Source organism: Cyprinodon tularosa, unplaced genomic scaffold, assembly GCF_016077235.1.
Source record: "Cyprinodon tularosa strain WSP-4 unplaced genomic scaffold, ASM1607723v1 ctg795, whole genome shotgun sequence".
In the NCBI taxonomy this organism is placed as follows: Eukaryota; Metazoa; Chordata; class Actinopteri; order Cyprinodontiformes; family Cyprinodontidae; genus Cyprinodon; species Cyprinodon tularosa.
This window is the reverse complement of record NW_024039557.1, coordinates 167,374-182,675: the sequence shown is the minus strand read 5'-3', so window position 1 is coordinate 182,675 and position 15,302 is coordinate 167,374. Positions and strand designations below refer to the sequence as shown.

General features: G+C 40.8%; 1 protein-coding gene and 1 long non-coding RNA gene across 2 annotated transcripts; both read left to right on the top strand.

Annotated features, from left to right (window-relative positions):
- Positions 1-1,308: 1,308 nt before the first annotated feature.
- Positions 1,309-8,479, top strand: LOC119773966. Its single transcript, XR_005279475.1, has 3 exons — positions 1,309-1,339; positions 3,164-3,310; positions 8,390-8,479. It is a non-coding gene; the product is annotated as an uncharacterized LOC119773966 (long non-coding RNA).
- Positions 8,480-9,204: 725 nt separating this feature from the next.
- Positions 9,205-14,982, top strand: LOC119773969 (NLR family CARD domain-containing protein 3-like). The gene is made up of 4 exons (XM_038271211.1): positions 9,205-9,217; positions 9,699-11,496; positions 12,406-12,588; positions 14,808-14,982. Exons 1-4 carry the CDS (start codon positions 9,205-9,207, stop codon positions 14,980-14,982), a joined length of 2,169 nt encoding a protein of 722 aa, XP_038127139.1.
- The last annotated feature ends 320 nt before the right edge of the window (positions 14,983-15,302 follow it).

Genomic DNA, 15,302 nt, shown 5'->3' with positions numbered 1-15,302 from the left:
TCATTTTTAGTTACTTTAACACAATTGTTTTTTTGTCCTACCCTGCTAACCTGAAACAATTGTGTTAAGGTAACTTTATATGGTTAAGTAAATGCTAAAAACAGTTGCATTATTAGAGCTATAGTACAACTAGTACCGGGGTGTGCTGACAACTTGGATGAATGACATCAATGGATCAAGTGGGATTGGACCTTGGTGGGAACATAGGTTCTGTTCGGTAGACTATTACTTTGATCAGGTTCTTCCTCTTGGGCCTGGAGGACCTGCCTCTTAAACTCCCGAATTAAAGCTCAAGTGTTGCAGGTAGGAGGAAGGATTGTGGGTGGTTCCTTATTAGAGTCATCAGGTGTGTATTGTTGGAAGAGATTGTCTAATATGATGTGATATGATTAAAACCCAGGCAGTAGGAGATGCTAGATTAAATCAGGAGAAGAAGAGGGACCAGTGGGACTGACAGCAGGTCTCTTAGGTGATTGAAGATATGAGAGATTCATACGATCTGTCCAGACCAGCACAGGATGTTCTGAGACCTTCAATCAGGGGGTACCACTCTTAATTTGATAGCCGGGAGCTCTAAAGCTCCAACGTAATAATTCATGTTTGTTTGCGTAAGTCCGTGGGAGAATAAGGAACATGGATTAAGCTTTTTTCTTCAGATTTGGATCTTTGAGAAACTATAGCTCCTACACCTGTGTCCAAGGTGTCGACCTCAAAATGTGCTGCTAGATGGATCCGGGAAGGTGAGAATGGAAGCCTAGGAGAAGTTGTCTTTCAGTCTAAAAAGTTCCATCAGCATCATCCCTCCATCTGAAAGCAGTTTTAATAGAATTAAGTGCGGTGTGGTGGAAGAGATAAGTGAATCGTAAGAAAAGTTGGAGTTGTTTTCCAGACTCTAGTTTTTGCCAATCCAGCACTGCCTTTATATTTTTTGAATTGGCTTGAACCTGCCCACCATCAAGGATGGATACTATGAAGGTAACAGATGCTTGATGAAACTTTTACTTCTTAAATGTATTGAATATGCTGATCTTCTCTTGACTGTAAACTGACAGAAATAGTCAGCTCAAATATCTCATTTTGCCTGAGGCCCAATGAAAGTTTGGGTTCACCTTGGTGTAGTACATTAGTGCTTGTGATGTTATATCAATAAGTCCCGAATAAGGCCAGACTACAAATGTTTCCAACCTTTTTTTGCCGATTCTAAGTGCCTGCTTTGTTTATGTGGGAGGAACCTGGCAGAAGTCCAGTTCCTGTATTTTGAGATGCCTCTCTAAATGATCAGAGAACTTTCTGTTTCTCTTTAGCAGTCAACACATCGTTTAAGCCTGTCTGAAACACTGTGAGTAGAATCTTTAACTTTTCTTTCCAGGCTTAAGCAGAACCAGAATAATCAGAACGTATTCAGCTAAAAACATCTTTATTCTAGTTTTCTTCCCAATAATGGTGTCATACCACTGTCACTGCTCGGAAATATTTCTGGTGTTTGCTTCTCCTGCTCGGCTTTATGTACTCAGCAGATAAAAACTCCAGATTGACGGGTTTTTAGTCCTGAATTTTGAAAGAAAACAGTTAAACTGCCTGTTTGAGAACAAGCAGTGGAGATTGTCTTAGCTCTTTAATCAGATCATCGGGCACAAGGCTAAAATGTTGATTTGGATGGGTGCCGTCACACAGAAGCACGACACAACAGGTAGGAGCCTGTTTTTTTGGAATTTGACCAAGATCCGTAAGGCAGCATTCCAAGCTCCTCTGCTCACACTGGAAGTAGTTTCAGAGCACTTGGCATGAAGACCAGGACCGAAACCTAGACCTGACCAACTGCAGCAACCCCAGGTCATAACACCGCCCCCACAGGCTTGTACAGTAGGCACTAGGCATGGTGGGTGCATCACTTCACCTGCCTCTCTTCTTACCCTGATTGGCCCATTGCTCTGGAACAGGGTAAATCTGGACTCATCAGACCACATGACTTTCTTCCATTGCTCCACAGTCCAATCTTTATGCTCCATAGCAAATTGAAGCCTTTTTTTCACTGATTAGTGGTTTTCTTACGGCTACACAGCTGTTCAGTCCCAATCCCTTGAATTCCCTTCGAATTGTGCATGTGGAAATGCTCTTACTTTCAGTATTAAACATAGCCCTGAGTTCTACTGTTGTTTTTCTTCGATTTGATCTCACCACATGTTTAAGTGATCGGCAATCACGATCATTCAGGATTTTTTTCCGGCCACATTTCTTCCTTGAAGATGATGGGTCCCCACTATCCTTCCAGTTTTTAATAATGCGTTGGACAGTTCTTAGCCCAATTTTAGTAGTTTCTGCAATCTCTTTAAATGTTTTCTCTGCTTGATGCATGCCAATGATTTGACCCTTCTCAAACTGTTTAACATCTTTTCCACGACTACGGGATGTGTCTTTTGACATGGTTGTTTAGGAAATGAGAAGCAAGTCATTGCACCAGTTGGGGTTAAATAACATGTTGCCAGCTGAAAGATAATTGCCCATGCAGTAATTATCCAATAGGAGGCTCGTACCTATTTGCTTAGCTGACTTTTTTTTTTTGGCCAGGCAGTGTATGTTAGCTCTGGTTGGTGGAGGGTTCGGCCATTTACCACAATCACAATCTTTCATGGCCTATTCACCCAGATAGGAATGACAACATAGTATAACCAATGTAGCACAGAGAATGAACTGGCTTGACATGTGCAAACTTGAAAAGAGCCTATTCTCTAATATATTTACAATGGCATAATATATAGGAAGCCTAAATGAAAAGTAAAAAGGGGGTCACTTTGCATTTTAATGCTATCTGCTAATGGTCCTTAAACTATTTTTATTCTTTTTTTGTGCCTATGTTGCACTTGCAATAAAGCATGTTTTCTGGGGCTGAGGGACCCATGAATATAGGCTACAGGGTCCTAAAGATGTCCCTGGGGTTCCAGATATAGTTTAGCTGGAATTTCCCCCATAAATCAAGAACTTCTGCAGTGGGAGATGACCCAGCAGACACCAGGAGGTTCATGAAGTTGTAACCAGATGGTTTCTGCTAGAATCAGGATCCTCTGGACCTTCTAAACACATGATGAGAAACAGCTTTATGCTTTACTTGACACTAACTGGATCCGGACCACTGGGAAATGATGAGTTCTGGTTTCTCTTTCAGAGTGACTGAATTCCAGAAGATGGGAGATTGGGATATAAAGGAGGAGATAGCAGAATCTCCAGGATCCAGCTTCCCATCTATGAGGAGTGACTTGTCCAAAGAACATCTACTAGACTTCAGTGCAGAACCTGGACCCTCAGACATAAAGTAAGAAACAAGTTTCTAGTTGATGGATGTGACTCTGCAGAGATAGAATCTATAGAATCTGAAATGAGTAATCTTCATTATTTCTGGAAACCAATGATCAGGTTTAATTAAAAAAAAGTTAAAAACCACTGGACTTGGTTTACAATTTTGAAGATGTTTCGCTTCCCATCCAGGAAGCTTTTTCAATTCAAAGTGTCTGAAATAGCGTTTGAGAAATGTGAGAAGATTGAGGCTTGATAGAGTGGACCAAAACACCTTGTTTTGGCTTAGAAAATATGCATATTGATCTGGACGAACGGGTCCTGACCTTAGGAATGGAGGTCGTTTCCATTCTATGTTAGCTTGTAATTCCCAATACCTGTCTATGTCTCTGAAAGAGGGTCTTTAGAGGAAATTGTTGGCCTGGTTGATACAGGTGAGGTGTTTTAGTCCCCTCTATGGGGGTGAGGGTTTTGATCCACAATATAAACGACTAAAACGTCCTTTTTAAATAAACACCCTGCTCCTTTGAACATAAAAAAAAACTGGCCTTGATTTAACTCATTATCCAGTAGAATCCAGTTTTCCAGATCATGTTAAGTTGGATCCAACAGAACTGTCTGATCATCACCATCCAACACGTTACTGACAGGTCCAAAGTTAGTTGTTCAGATCTAAATCTAAATAAACAGAGATAGAAAACCACTTTTTCATGGATCAGCAGGGCAGGTGGAACTGGGCTGTCGAAGCAGCCCTTAATGCAGCGGGCTCCTTGGTGTCTTTTTCCACACAGTCCTACCTATGGAGCTGCAGGTTGCGTCCATTCAGAGCCTCATCATGTTTTCTGCATCTCTGTAGTACCTCTTTCCTTCCAGCATCAAACAAATCTTAGCATCACCCTGCCTCTGATCCAGTTCAGGTTCTGTTGGGGTGTCTGGGTGGTTCAGTCATAGAGTAGATGCCCCATGTGCTGACTCTTTAATCTCATAATCTTGTCCTGAATTTGGTTTCTATTTCGGGTTCATTAGCTGCATAGCTGCTCTCTCCACCCTCATAGCATAGAAACCTTAGATTAGATAGAGGCTGTAATTTAAAAGTGCAACTCAGAATGAATGTTTATATAATCTTATTTCATCACTAACAGCAATGACACACTATAAAACTCAATCAGTCATCAATAATTAAGAAGTCTGCAAATTTGTTGCATTTAAGAAAAGTAAGGACAGAGAACCTTACAAACCAGAGTACTTTAAGGTGTGTTTACTGGAGCTTTCTGTCTGGAGTATATTTTATAATGTTCTTTAGATATATTCTTGACATAGTAGTGGCAATTTTGAATTACTATTTTATCTACTGAAATAAAGCATGTGTAAGATGAATCATACTTACTGAAGCTGGGCTGACTTAGTTATAAACAGTTGAACAGAAAGCTGACTTAATTCCAATTGCCCCTAAAAATAGGGTTACACCCTGAAATATCTAAAACATTCCAATCTTCTAAAATGCTCTAAACTGTAATTAAACATAATTAAAATATTTAAAACAGTTAAAAATCTTTCTTTTATTTTTCTGCACCCACAGATACAATATAATCAACACTACAGTGAAAACAGTTTAAAGCTGTTTTAACCAACCTTGGTGACCGGCTGACCTTTGATTCACTGGTTACTAGTTACATGCAGAAGAATCTATTTTTTCAGGTTTTTAGTGAAGTCCAAATGTAAAGCATATGCCTCAGGTGAGTCCTGGAGATAATTTAGAACCCTTTGTCCTCAGCTATGACACTGGGTCAAGTTGGAGGTGAATTGGGGCAAGCTGCATATCTTCATGGACAACGTTCAGCCCCTTGACAGAGATGACTTGGGTGTTGAATCATGACTAACAGCTCAACAAAGCGACTGAACAACCTATTCCCAGCTGTTGCATTGGACAGTGGGTACTGCCTTTAAAAAAAATCAAGCTCAGAAAACTTGAATATTATCTAAGACCAACACAGAAAAGCTTTTTGTAGAAATGTTGGCCAACTGAAACTTGTGAACATGTGTGACATATGTCTGGATTCAGCACAGCCATCTGGAGCTCCTTTCTTACCCTGGATAGTGTTCATTACTCTGACCCCACGAAAGGCGAAAGGGATAGGAGCTAGTGCTACAATTTGACGTAGTCGGATTGACCCTGAGAGACTGAACTGTGCATGCACATTTATTCTTCTTCTGGTGGCTGGCAAACAACAAAACATTTAATGTTTACTTTTGACACTAAATAGTTTGAGATTTTCAAGATGCAAGTGACCACTACAGTACATCACTAATACCAGTTCGAATGACATGTTGCTGAGAACCTCGGAAAGTTACCTCATATAATGTCAGACTGGCTAGCCCTGTGGGCAGGAGATCAAGATTCTGAGCTTGTTTCTGAACTGAATCTATTGAATAATGTATTAAATTCACTGAATCGTATGGTGTGGTGAGACACTAGAAGCTCATTTGTATAGATCCCAGTTTGATCAGGTTTCAGTGGTGCAGACCGACTCTGTGCTCCCGCTCAGCTCACTGCCTAAACCAGAGGTGTCAAGTAACGAAGTACAAATACTTTGTTACTGCACTTAAGTACAGTTTTTCTGTATCTATACTTTACTTCATTACTTATTTTTCTTCCTACTTCTGACTTCTACTTATTACATTTTCACACAAGTATCTGTACTTTCTATTCCTTACATTTTTAAAACAAACGTTACTCGTTACTCTTGGCTTCGGTTTAATGTTTCTAAATATTTATTTCCCGTCATGTGCTCCATCCAATGCAGATCATTGGCTCCAGCCACATCTTGTGAAAACTAGTGATTGGATGAGTCGTATAACGCAAACACTCATTGGTTAGCTAAAGGAAATCATCAGAAGCAAGCAGGTGTTCTTGAAACTGCAAACGTGAATTGTCTATGCCATGCTACAATGTCTACAGTGTTTTAAGGAACTGTGTGTATCACAAAGTGATATCGGAGTGGTCTTTGTCATCTTTTGAACTAAGCTGTTTTGAGCTGCGACAAACTCAGTACTATGTGCTGTTGTTTACAGACCATTGAAATACAACAAAGATTTTGAGGATTTTTCTAACTTCGTTGTTTTTATATTGCCACACTATGACAAATTTTTCCCCAGTACTTTTTGATCTTAGTATGGCTGTTGACATGAAAATGCCGGTAATGCGTCATGGTCGGCTTATAAAATATGACATCGCCACTTCTTTTTCTCACAGTTTTTTAGCTACTTCACAGAATTTGTTAAATTCTGCTGCATTTGGCACAGAGCATCTGATGAACTCTTTTATTTCAGAATGCTCAAAGATCTTGGACTTTGTTGCTCCATGTAAAATCATGCGTCCCAAGCCAAAGTAGAATCCATGGCTAAATGACAATATGCGGGCAGTTCAGCGCAACTGTTGGAAGGCGGAGCGCAAGTGTCAGAAAGACCTTCTTGAGGAGCTGGAAAAAGTATCAGAGGGTGGTTAGGGTTTAGAGAAACAAGTGTTTTCTGATCTAATCTTAAATAATCTCAGCAAGCCTCGCATTCTTTTTAAAACGGTTGACTCTGTTTTTAATCCTATTCCGTCCACTTCACTGGAAATGCCACCGAGGTCTCTCCCGTCTGCAGTTGGTCCAAAATGCAGCGGCTTGTCTTTTAAGAGGGACCGGAAAACATCAACACATTACACCAGTTCTTGCGTCTTTGCACTGGCTACCTGTTCATTTTAGAATGGGTTTTAAGAATTTATTGTTTGTGTTTAGAGCCCTGAATGGGATGGCTCCTCAATATATCACTGATCTCCTCCAGATTTATTCTCTGGTACGTGCTCTGAGGTCTGAGGGCCATCTTCAGTTGACAGGGCCTAAGACGAGGCTTATCACCAGAGGGGACGGAGTCTTTTCTGTAGTTGGCCCAAGACTTTGGAATACTTTGCCCCTCCATATATGGACTGCCTCTACTGTGGAGTGTTTTAAGTCTCGTCTTAAGACCCACTTTTACTCTTTGGCTTTTAACAACGTGTAGTTTGTGTGGTCCACTGTTTCCTTTTTAGTTTATTTATTGTTGTATTGTGTTCATGTATTGCTGTGTTGTTGTTTTTATTTGTTATGTACAGCACATTGGAAACTTTTTTCTGTTGTTAAATGTGCTATATAAATAAAGTGGATTGGATTGGATTGAATGTCTGATTCAGAAAAAGATCTTGAAATGTCTGAAAAGTTGGACACAGGCGAGAGCGTATCAGGAGAAGGAGACCAACAAGACCTCCCTCATCCTTGGCCCTATCTCAAAGAATTTTTTGAAATAGTCGAAAAATTGAGCTTTCCATTAATATAGTTGCATCTGGCTGTTTTTTTAAAAGGTTACTTTATAATTTTATACTTTAAGTATTTTCTGGAGCGCATCGTTTTTCACTTTTGCTTGAGTTAAGAGGTCAAGTTGATACTTCAACTTTACCAGAGTGTTTTTAAACTACAGTATCTATACTTCTACTTAAGTAACAAATGTGTGTACTTTTGACACCACTGGCCTAAACTACGCTTCCTTCCAAGGTTAGTCTAGTCTTGAATCAGATTCATCTTCAAGTTAATAAAACAAAGGATCTCAGAACAAAGCTGGAATAACCTATCAGGTTAAATAACATAATGGCCTCCTCCCCAGGTCGTCCCCTGGGAGGAGGCCCAGGGGACGACCCAGGACACGCTGGAGAGACTACGTCTCTCGGCTGGCCTGGGAGCGCCTAGGGCTTCCCCCAGCAGAGCTGGAGGAGGTGTCTGCGGAGAGGGAAGTCTGGGAGTCTCTGCTTAGTCTGCTGCCCCCACGACCCGGTTCCGGATAAAGCGGGAGACGACGAGTACAGGCTCCCCACTGAAACCAGTTAACTCTAACCTGGGTGCCTGATTATTTCCTAGTTTGGATCCAAAACGGACAGAAAATAGACAGACAACAAAGTGGCGGTTCTGACCCAGCTTCTGGTCCTCTGTTTAAGCTGAGCCATCATGAACATCTTGAGCTTCAGTAGGAAAGCCCCACCCTGTTGGTAGTGAACTAAATCAGTGATAAAGACATGTTTTTACAGATGGAGGAAGAGGAGTAAACCCCAGTGTGGAGAAAGACCCAAAACTGAAGCTGGATAGCTGACAGCCAATCAGATCAGCTTTGCAGCAGGTAAGAATGAATCCTCCAATCAGAGCTTCCTTCTTTGTCTCCGAAGAACAAATTCCAGATTTTTAGTAGGATTTAGGGATTCAAGCTTCTCAAATTATTTCTTTTATCAATTATTCCAACTAAATTCCCTGTTCTCTGTCAATCTCTCTTCAACCCAACATCAAATTAGGTTTGCTTTGATCAGACCTTTGGGCTAAATGCAAAAAAAAATTATAATAAATAAATAAAAATGAGCAGCTCCTAAAGCTGTAGGTCATTTTATGCATTTAAACCAAAACACAGAGATGGTAACCTTCTGCACTGTAAGAAAAGTCTGGGAGAAGAGAATTCAACTTTTATTGTCATTACATTGTCACAAGTACAAAGCAACAAAATTCCCTCTCTGCATTTAGCCCATCCTCTTGGTGAGCAGTGGGCTGCCATTGTGCGGCACCTGGGAAGCATGTGGTATTAAGGGCCATGCTCAGGGACCCAGAGTGGCAGTCTGTAGGAGTGGGGCTTGTACTCAGACCTTTTGGGACCCAAGCGTAATGACCTAACCACTTGGCCACCCCTCGCTCCAGATGGAAACTTTGATTACCTCTGACAATAAATCAACAATTTCAGGATACACATCTATATTTACATCATGGGATAATTCGGACAATTGTCTAAATGATCAAATCAGTCTCATGTCATGTCGAGACCATCAATTATTCTTTAAAAATTTACAACATAAAATTAGAAATGCCATTTAAAAGTGAACACTAGCTGCTCCAATCAACTCTTCTGTGATGATTAGATAAGTTCCTTTAGATTTCCATCATCAAGATTCAAAAATTCTGAAGGAACTTCTTCTGTCTGCCTCTTCTGGAGCTGGTGTGTTTGTAGGTGAAGATCCAACAGAACCAGTCAATCAGTTAAATACTGTAATGCTAAAGAGTTCATGTTGATGGAAATTGATTTATGTTTCTGTCAGCATTTCTTTATCTTCCCTGCTTTGAAAATCAGATCAGTAATCAGGTACAGGCCAGTCAACAGAAACAAAAAAGATGCAGTCTGACAGTTAAACAGGGTTCTGGTTCTGAGGATAGATTGGATTGTTTAAAATAACATCATGAGAAGGAAGACACCTATAAACACAACACCTCCTTATGCTTCAGATGCTTTGGTCCCAACTTCATCATTAAATCATTAAATTTAGATTTGTACTTATAGCCATCTTCTCTTTTGTGTTTCAGGAGATGATGATCTGCAGGAGGTTCTACAGGAACATAAGATCAGTCTGAAGAGGAGATGTGAACATGTGACTGAAGAAAGTGATGAAACAGGGAGCAAAACCATCTTCAACAGGATCTACACTGATCTCTACATCATAGAGGGACAGAGTGAAGAGGTTAATACCCAACATGAGGTTCAGCAGATGGAGAGGACTTCCAAGATCCAGAACCTCCATGGTTCTCCAATCAGGTGCCATGACATCTTTAAAGCCTTATCTGACCAACATGGAGCCATCAGAGTGGTTCTGACCAACGGCATCGCTGGTGTTGGAAAAACCTTCTCAGTGCAGAAGTTCACTCTGGACTGGGCAGAGGGCTTGGAGAACCAAGATGTTAGCTTGGTGGTTCTGCTTTCCTTCAGGGAGCTGAACCTGATCAGAGATCAGCAGCACAGTCTTCTCACGCTGCTCCATGTTTTCCATCCAACCCTGCAGAAGCTCCCAGCAGAGATGCTGGCTGTCTGGAAGCTTCTCTTCATCTTTGATGGCCTGGATGAAAGCAGACTTTCTCTGGACTTCAACAACAGTCTGATTGTTTCTGATGTCACACAGAAGTCATCAGTCAACGTTCTGCTGATGAACCTCATCAAGGGGAACCTGCTTCCCTCTGCTCTCGTCTGGATAACTTCCCGACCTGCAGCAGCCAATCAGATCCCTCCTTCCTATGTTTCCAGGGTAACAGAAGTTCGAGGCTTCACTGATGCTAAGAAGGAGGAGTACTTCAGAAGGAGGTTCAGTGATGAAGAGGAGAAGGCCAGCAGGATCATCTCCCACATCAAGTCCTCCAGGGGCCTCTTCGTCATGTGTGGGATCCCAGTGTTCTGCTGGATCACTGCTACTGTTCTGGAGAACCTGTTGACCACAGAGCAGAGAGGAGAGCTGCCCAAGACCATGACTGACATGTACTCACACTTCCTGCTGGTCCAGACCAGGAGGAAGAAGAACAAGTACCATGAAGGACATGAGACGAGTCCACAGGAGCTGATGGAGGCTGACAGGGAAGTTCTTCTGAAGCTGGGGAGGCTGGCCTTGGAACATCTGGAGAAAGGAAACACCATGTTTTACCAAGAAGACCTGGAGCAGTGTGATCTGGATGTCACAGAGGCCTTGGTATACTCAGGCGTTTGTACAGAGATCTTCAAAAGAGAGAGCGTGATCTTCCAGACACCAGTCTACTGCTTTGTTCATCTGAGCATCCAGGAATTTCTGGCTGCAGTCTACATGCTCCACTGCTTCACTAGCAGGAACACAAAGCTGGTGGAGAGCTTCCTGGGAGGAGAATACAAAGACACATCTCTCGAGAACTTCATGGATAGAATCATGGAGAAATCCCTTAGGAGTCTAAATGGCCACCTAGACCTCTTTGCTCGCTTCCTTCATGGTCTCTCTCTGGAGTCCAACCAGAGCCTCTTAGAAGGCCTACTGGGTCAGATGGAGAACAGCCCAGAAACCATCCAGAGAGTCATCAATAATCTGAAGGAGATGAACACTGATGATGATGTCTCTCCTGATAGAAACATCAACATCTTCCACTGTCTGATTGAGATGAATGACCTCTCAGTTTATCAGGAGATCGAGCAGTTCCTGAAATCAGGGAGCAGATCAGACAAGAAGCTCTCAGAGATCCAGTGCTCTGCTCTGGCCTACATGCTGCAGATGTCAGAGGAGGTACTGGGTGAGTTGGACCTGGAGAAGTACAACACCTCAGAGGGAGGACGACGTAGACTGGTTCCAGCTGTTAGGAACTGCAAAAAGGCTCGGTAAGTCCAGATGTCTCTGATACAGCTCTATTGTCCTCCTGGTTCCTCTTCATGGGTGTAGTTGCTTCTGGATGTTTTTGTTTTATTAAATTTTCTTTTGTCCTTTGGACCATTCAAACATTTAAATGTTCAGCTCCTTCAGAACAGTTGTGATGATACTTTTGGTGTTTAGATATATGGATCAATAAAAAAACACTTTTGATTAGTTTTTATCTTCCATTGAAATAAATAGAAAACCTTCAGAATGTAGAAAATGTGTTTTTTCTCTGATGGTCCAATTAGTCTGAGACCCATCAGAAACTTTAAACACCTCCTCATTCATTGGACCATTAGTTCAGGATTTACCTGGACTAAAGGTCCAGATTAGTTTATTCTTTTTCAAAAATAATTTCCCTCTGAGTTTGTAAATTAGAACCAAGATTTTTATGATTTCAGAAAATATCATTTCTGCAGGAGGCCTAGTTTCTGTCAGATCCTCCCAAAGCCTTCTCAACACTTCATCTGCAGCCTTTGTGGCTTTTAGATTTCCTCCATAAAAATTATCCATAAAAATAATTTCTTAGATATTCCAGTCTCTTCTAGTTAGTAGGAGAACTGCTTTCACCTGAAAAATGGTGCTTGACCCAAAAGCTCTGTCTCCTTCAAAGGTTTGGGCCTTCAACTCTTTCTTGATGTGTTTAGCAACCGTTTGTTCTTCCAGTCGAGCCTTTGTTCCCCTGAGACAAAGGACAGCCCACCATAGAGACATGCAACATCACTAGCCTTGGCTGAGTTAAAGAAGACAATGATGTGGAGAGCAGATGTTGATCAGATGATGATGTCAGTGTTTGCTATTGGTGTTTTAACCTATGTTTATGTTCCAGATTTTCTGATTGCATTATAACTGAATTATTTCTCCTCCAATCACAGACTTTTTGGCTGTTCTCTCTATGTAACTGAATGTGAAGTTGTGGCCTCGGCTCTGAAGTCAAACCTTCACCTCATTGAAGTGGAAATACAGAAGATCTATGCAGATAGATCCTTTGGAGACCTTGAAATGAAGTGCCTGTGTCAGATAATGGAGAGTTCAATATGCAAAGTGAAGAAACTGAGGTGATTGTTTCTGCAAATTAAAACAAAATCATTAAATTAAATCATTTAAACTATAAAATGTTTAGCACGAATTTACAAAATTAAGAAAATCATCCAAATGATGTTAAGTATTGATGTTGATGTTTCATTTTGGTTTGGAAAAGATTCAAATGATTAGACAACATAATATGGCTTTATTTCTCATTTCTGGCTCACATATTTACATTCACAATGATATTTGGTTCCTATAGAGTAGAACCACCACATTTAGCACCACAAACATCATATAAAAAGTAGAATAAAATAATATTATCTAACACTGAATACTTAATGAGAAAAGACAAAGACATACTATCTTTAAAAAAATAAAACACAAAAAATAAAACAATAAATGAAACACCAATGGCACAACCGGGTACCTCCACCTCAGCTTTGAGTTAAAGTTCTGTTGGACTGTCTGTGCTAAATTCAATTAAATTCAGTTCAGTTTATTTATACTTCACTAATCGCCAAAGAGAAATTCAGTTTTGGTGCAGCCCATCCAAGAATACAAAGAAACCACACAGAAAGATATTACACACACATTATATAGAAGGAGGGACGCCTTGTCCCAGGCCTTGCTGCCATAAAAGGTGATGCCCTTATAGTAAAAAACAAAAACAAAGAAGTCCTTTGCAGAGACTGCAAAATAACTCAGCACATAAGCAGACACAGATGCATCTTGACATCTTCCAGGATAAATGATCCAGAAGGATGACAGGTTTGTCTATCATATCTCAGCATCGATGTGTGTACAAAGTAATTCCATGAAGTCCCTGGGTCCATGTCCATGACAGCTGTAACAGTTCATCAGCTGACCAAAAAGGCAACTTCACAGATGTCTTCAGGGTAGGGAGGGGTCAGTGGGCAAGGCCTCATATTTACATTTCATCCCCGGAGAGTTTATTAAATAAAGGTCAGTGGGGGGCCGGATATCAGATAGAGACAGATTGTTTGGGTCAGACTGGCTGTTCATTCAAGCTTCAAACTTTCAACCAGTTCACCTCTGGAAGCAAAAACTACAAAAATGTGAAAATAAATTAGAATCAGAAGCTCCTGTCAAAAAAAATATGCTAAATTAAAAATGTGCTAAAAACTGCGTGACCATTTGATTTACTTTCCGTCGGCTAGTATCCGTTCTGCCTTTTCATTTGTGTTCTGTGCAATGTTGAGGCTTGAGGCTGAACGTAGCTGCCTGGGAGGTGGCTGGGACTCCTTCTCCTCTGGAGCATCATTGCTGTAAAACAAATCAAATACATGTTGAAGAATACATTTCCTCTGAATACAATAACACTCATTCTGACTTCTAATCGTCATAGGAACTTAAATCTAAAGAAGTTATCATACATCAGGATTAATATATGCATCTATTCAGATCTTTGCAGAATAGAAATCTCACCTTCAAGAGAATGAAGTCTCAGCTGTGGCAGTGGACTTGGCCTGCTGTATATGTGATGGTCCCGGTACATCCTCCGTACTATAAAAATTAATAAAAGTATTTATGACAACAAAGTAGTTTATTACACACAGTACAAAATCTAAAAAGTTGTATAACTTTCTCTGAATCAATCTCGGTGGGGGAGGAAAAATATATACAGCATTGTTTTACGAATACAGATTTGGTGTTATTTTACCTATTGTTTTTTTTTAATGCAAGTTCTTTTTCAAAAAGAGCAAAGACGTGTTGTACAGACACAATAGATAAGAAAAATCCCTTGAAAACAGCACATAAATCACAAAGCACTGCAGCTTGCCTGGTAATCTTTTTCTGCAGCACAAACCTTCTCCTGCATCGGACAGTGGGAGTGAGAAATATATACTGCAGCATTTTATAAACACCCTTTTGGTGTAGTTTCTCCTAATGTTTTTATGTGAGCTCTTACACATGCTGTATAGGCACTGTAGATATACTACAAATAAAAAAAAAACTTACTCAAAAACCGGATCACAAAGCAGCAAGTGCTCATCTTCTTCCTCCTCACAATCCAGGCTGCTGATAGAGAGAAAAAAATTATAGAGTGAAAAGTGAGCAGAAACGGTATCCGCGGAGCTGAGCGACCTAGTAGCTGCTGTGCGTAAAGTCAACTGAGCACAATGCTGATATACTGAGAGCTTTCATACACACACAGCAAGCAGATGTTACATATGCCCTTTGAATCGTCTGAAATTGAATTTTGAATTCTTTGAATTCTTTTTTTCAGATTGATTAACTGCAGTTTGTCAGAGATCAGCTTGGCTTCTCTGGGCAAAGCTCTTAAGTCTAATCCATCCCATCTGACAGAACTAACTCTGAATGGGATCGTTCTGAACACTGGAATGAAGGATCTCTGTGGGTTTCTCCAGTCTACCGACTGCAAACTAAAGACATTAAGGTAAGATGTATTAAGTACATTAAGATGTACACTATATTGCCAAAAGTATTTGCTCACCTGCCTTGACTCACATATGAGCTTAAGTGACATCCCGTTCCTAATCCATAGGGTTCAATATGACGTCGGTCCACCCTTTGCAGCTAGAACAGCTTCAACTCTTCTGGGAAGGCTGTCCACAAGGTTTAGGAGTGTGTTTATGGGAATTTTTGACCATTCTTCCAGAAGCGCATTTGTGAGGTCGCACACTGATGTTGGACGAGAAGGCCTGGCTCTCAGTCTCCGCTCTAATTCATCCCAAAGGTGTTCTATCGGGTTGAGGTCAGG

Bases quoted from the DNA above. Each gene is read 5' to 3' on its own strand.
- LOC119773969 (XM_038271211.1), top strand. The intron at 11,497-12,405 runs GTAAGTCCAGAT...CTCCAATCACAG, and splicing joins AGGAACTGCAAAAAGGCTCG to ACTTTTTGGCTGTTCTCTCT. The intron at 12,589-14,807 runs GTGATTGTTTCT...TCTTTTTTTCAG, and splicing joins TGCAAAGTGAAGAAACTGAG to ATTGATTAACTGCAGTTTGT.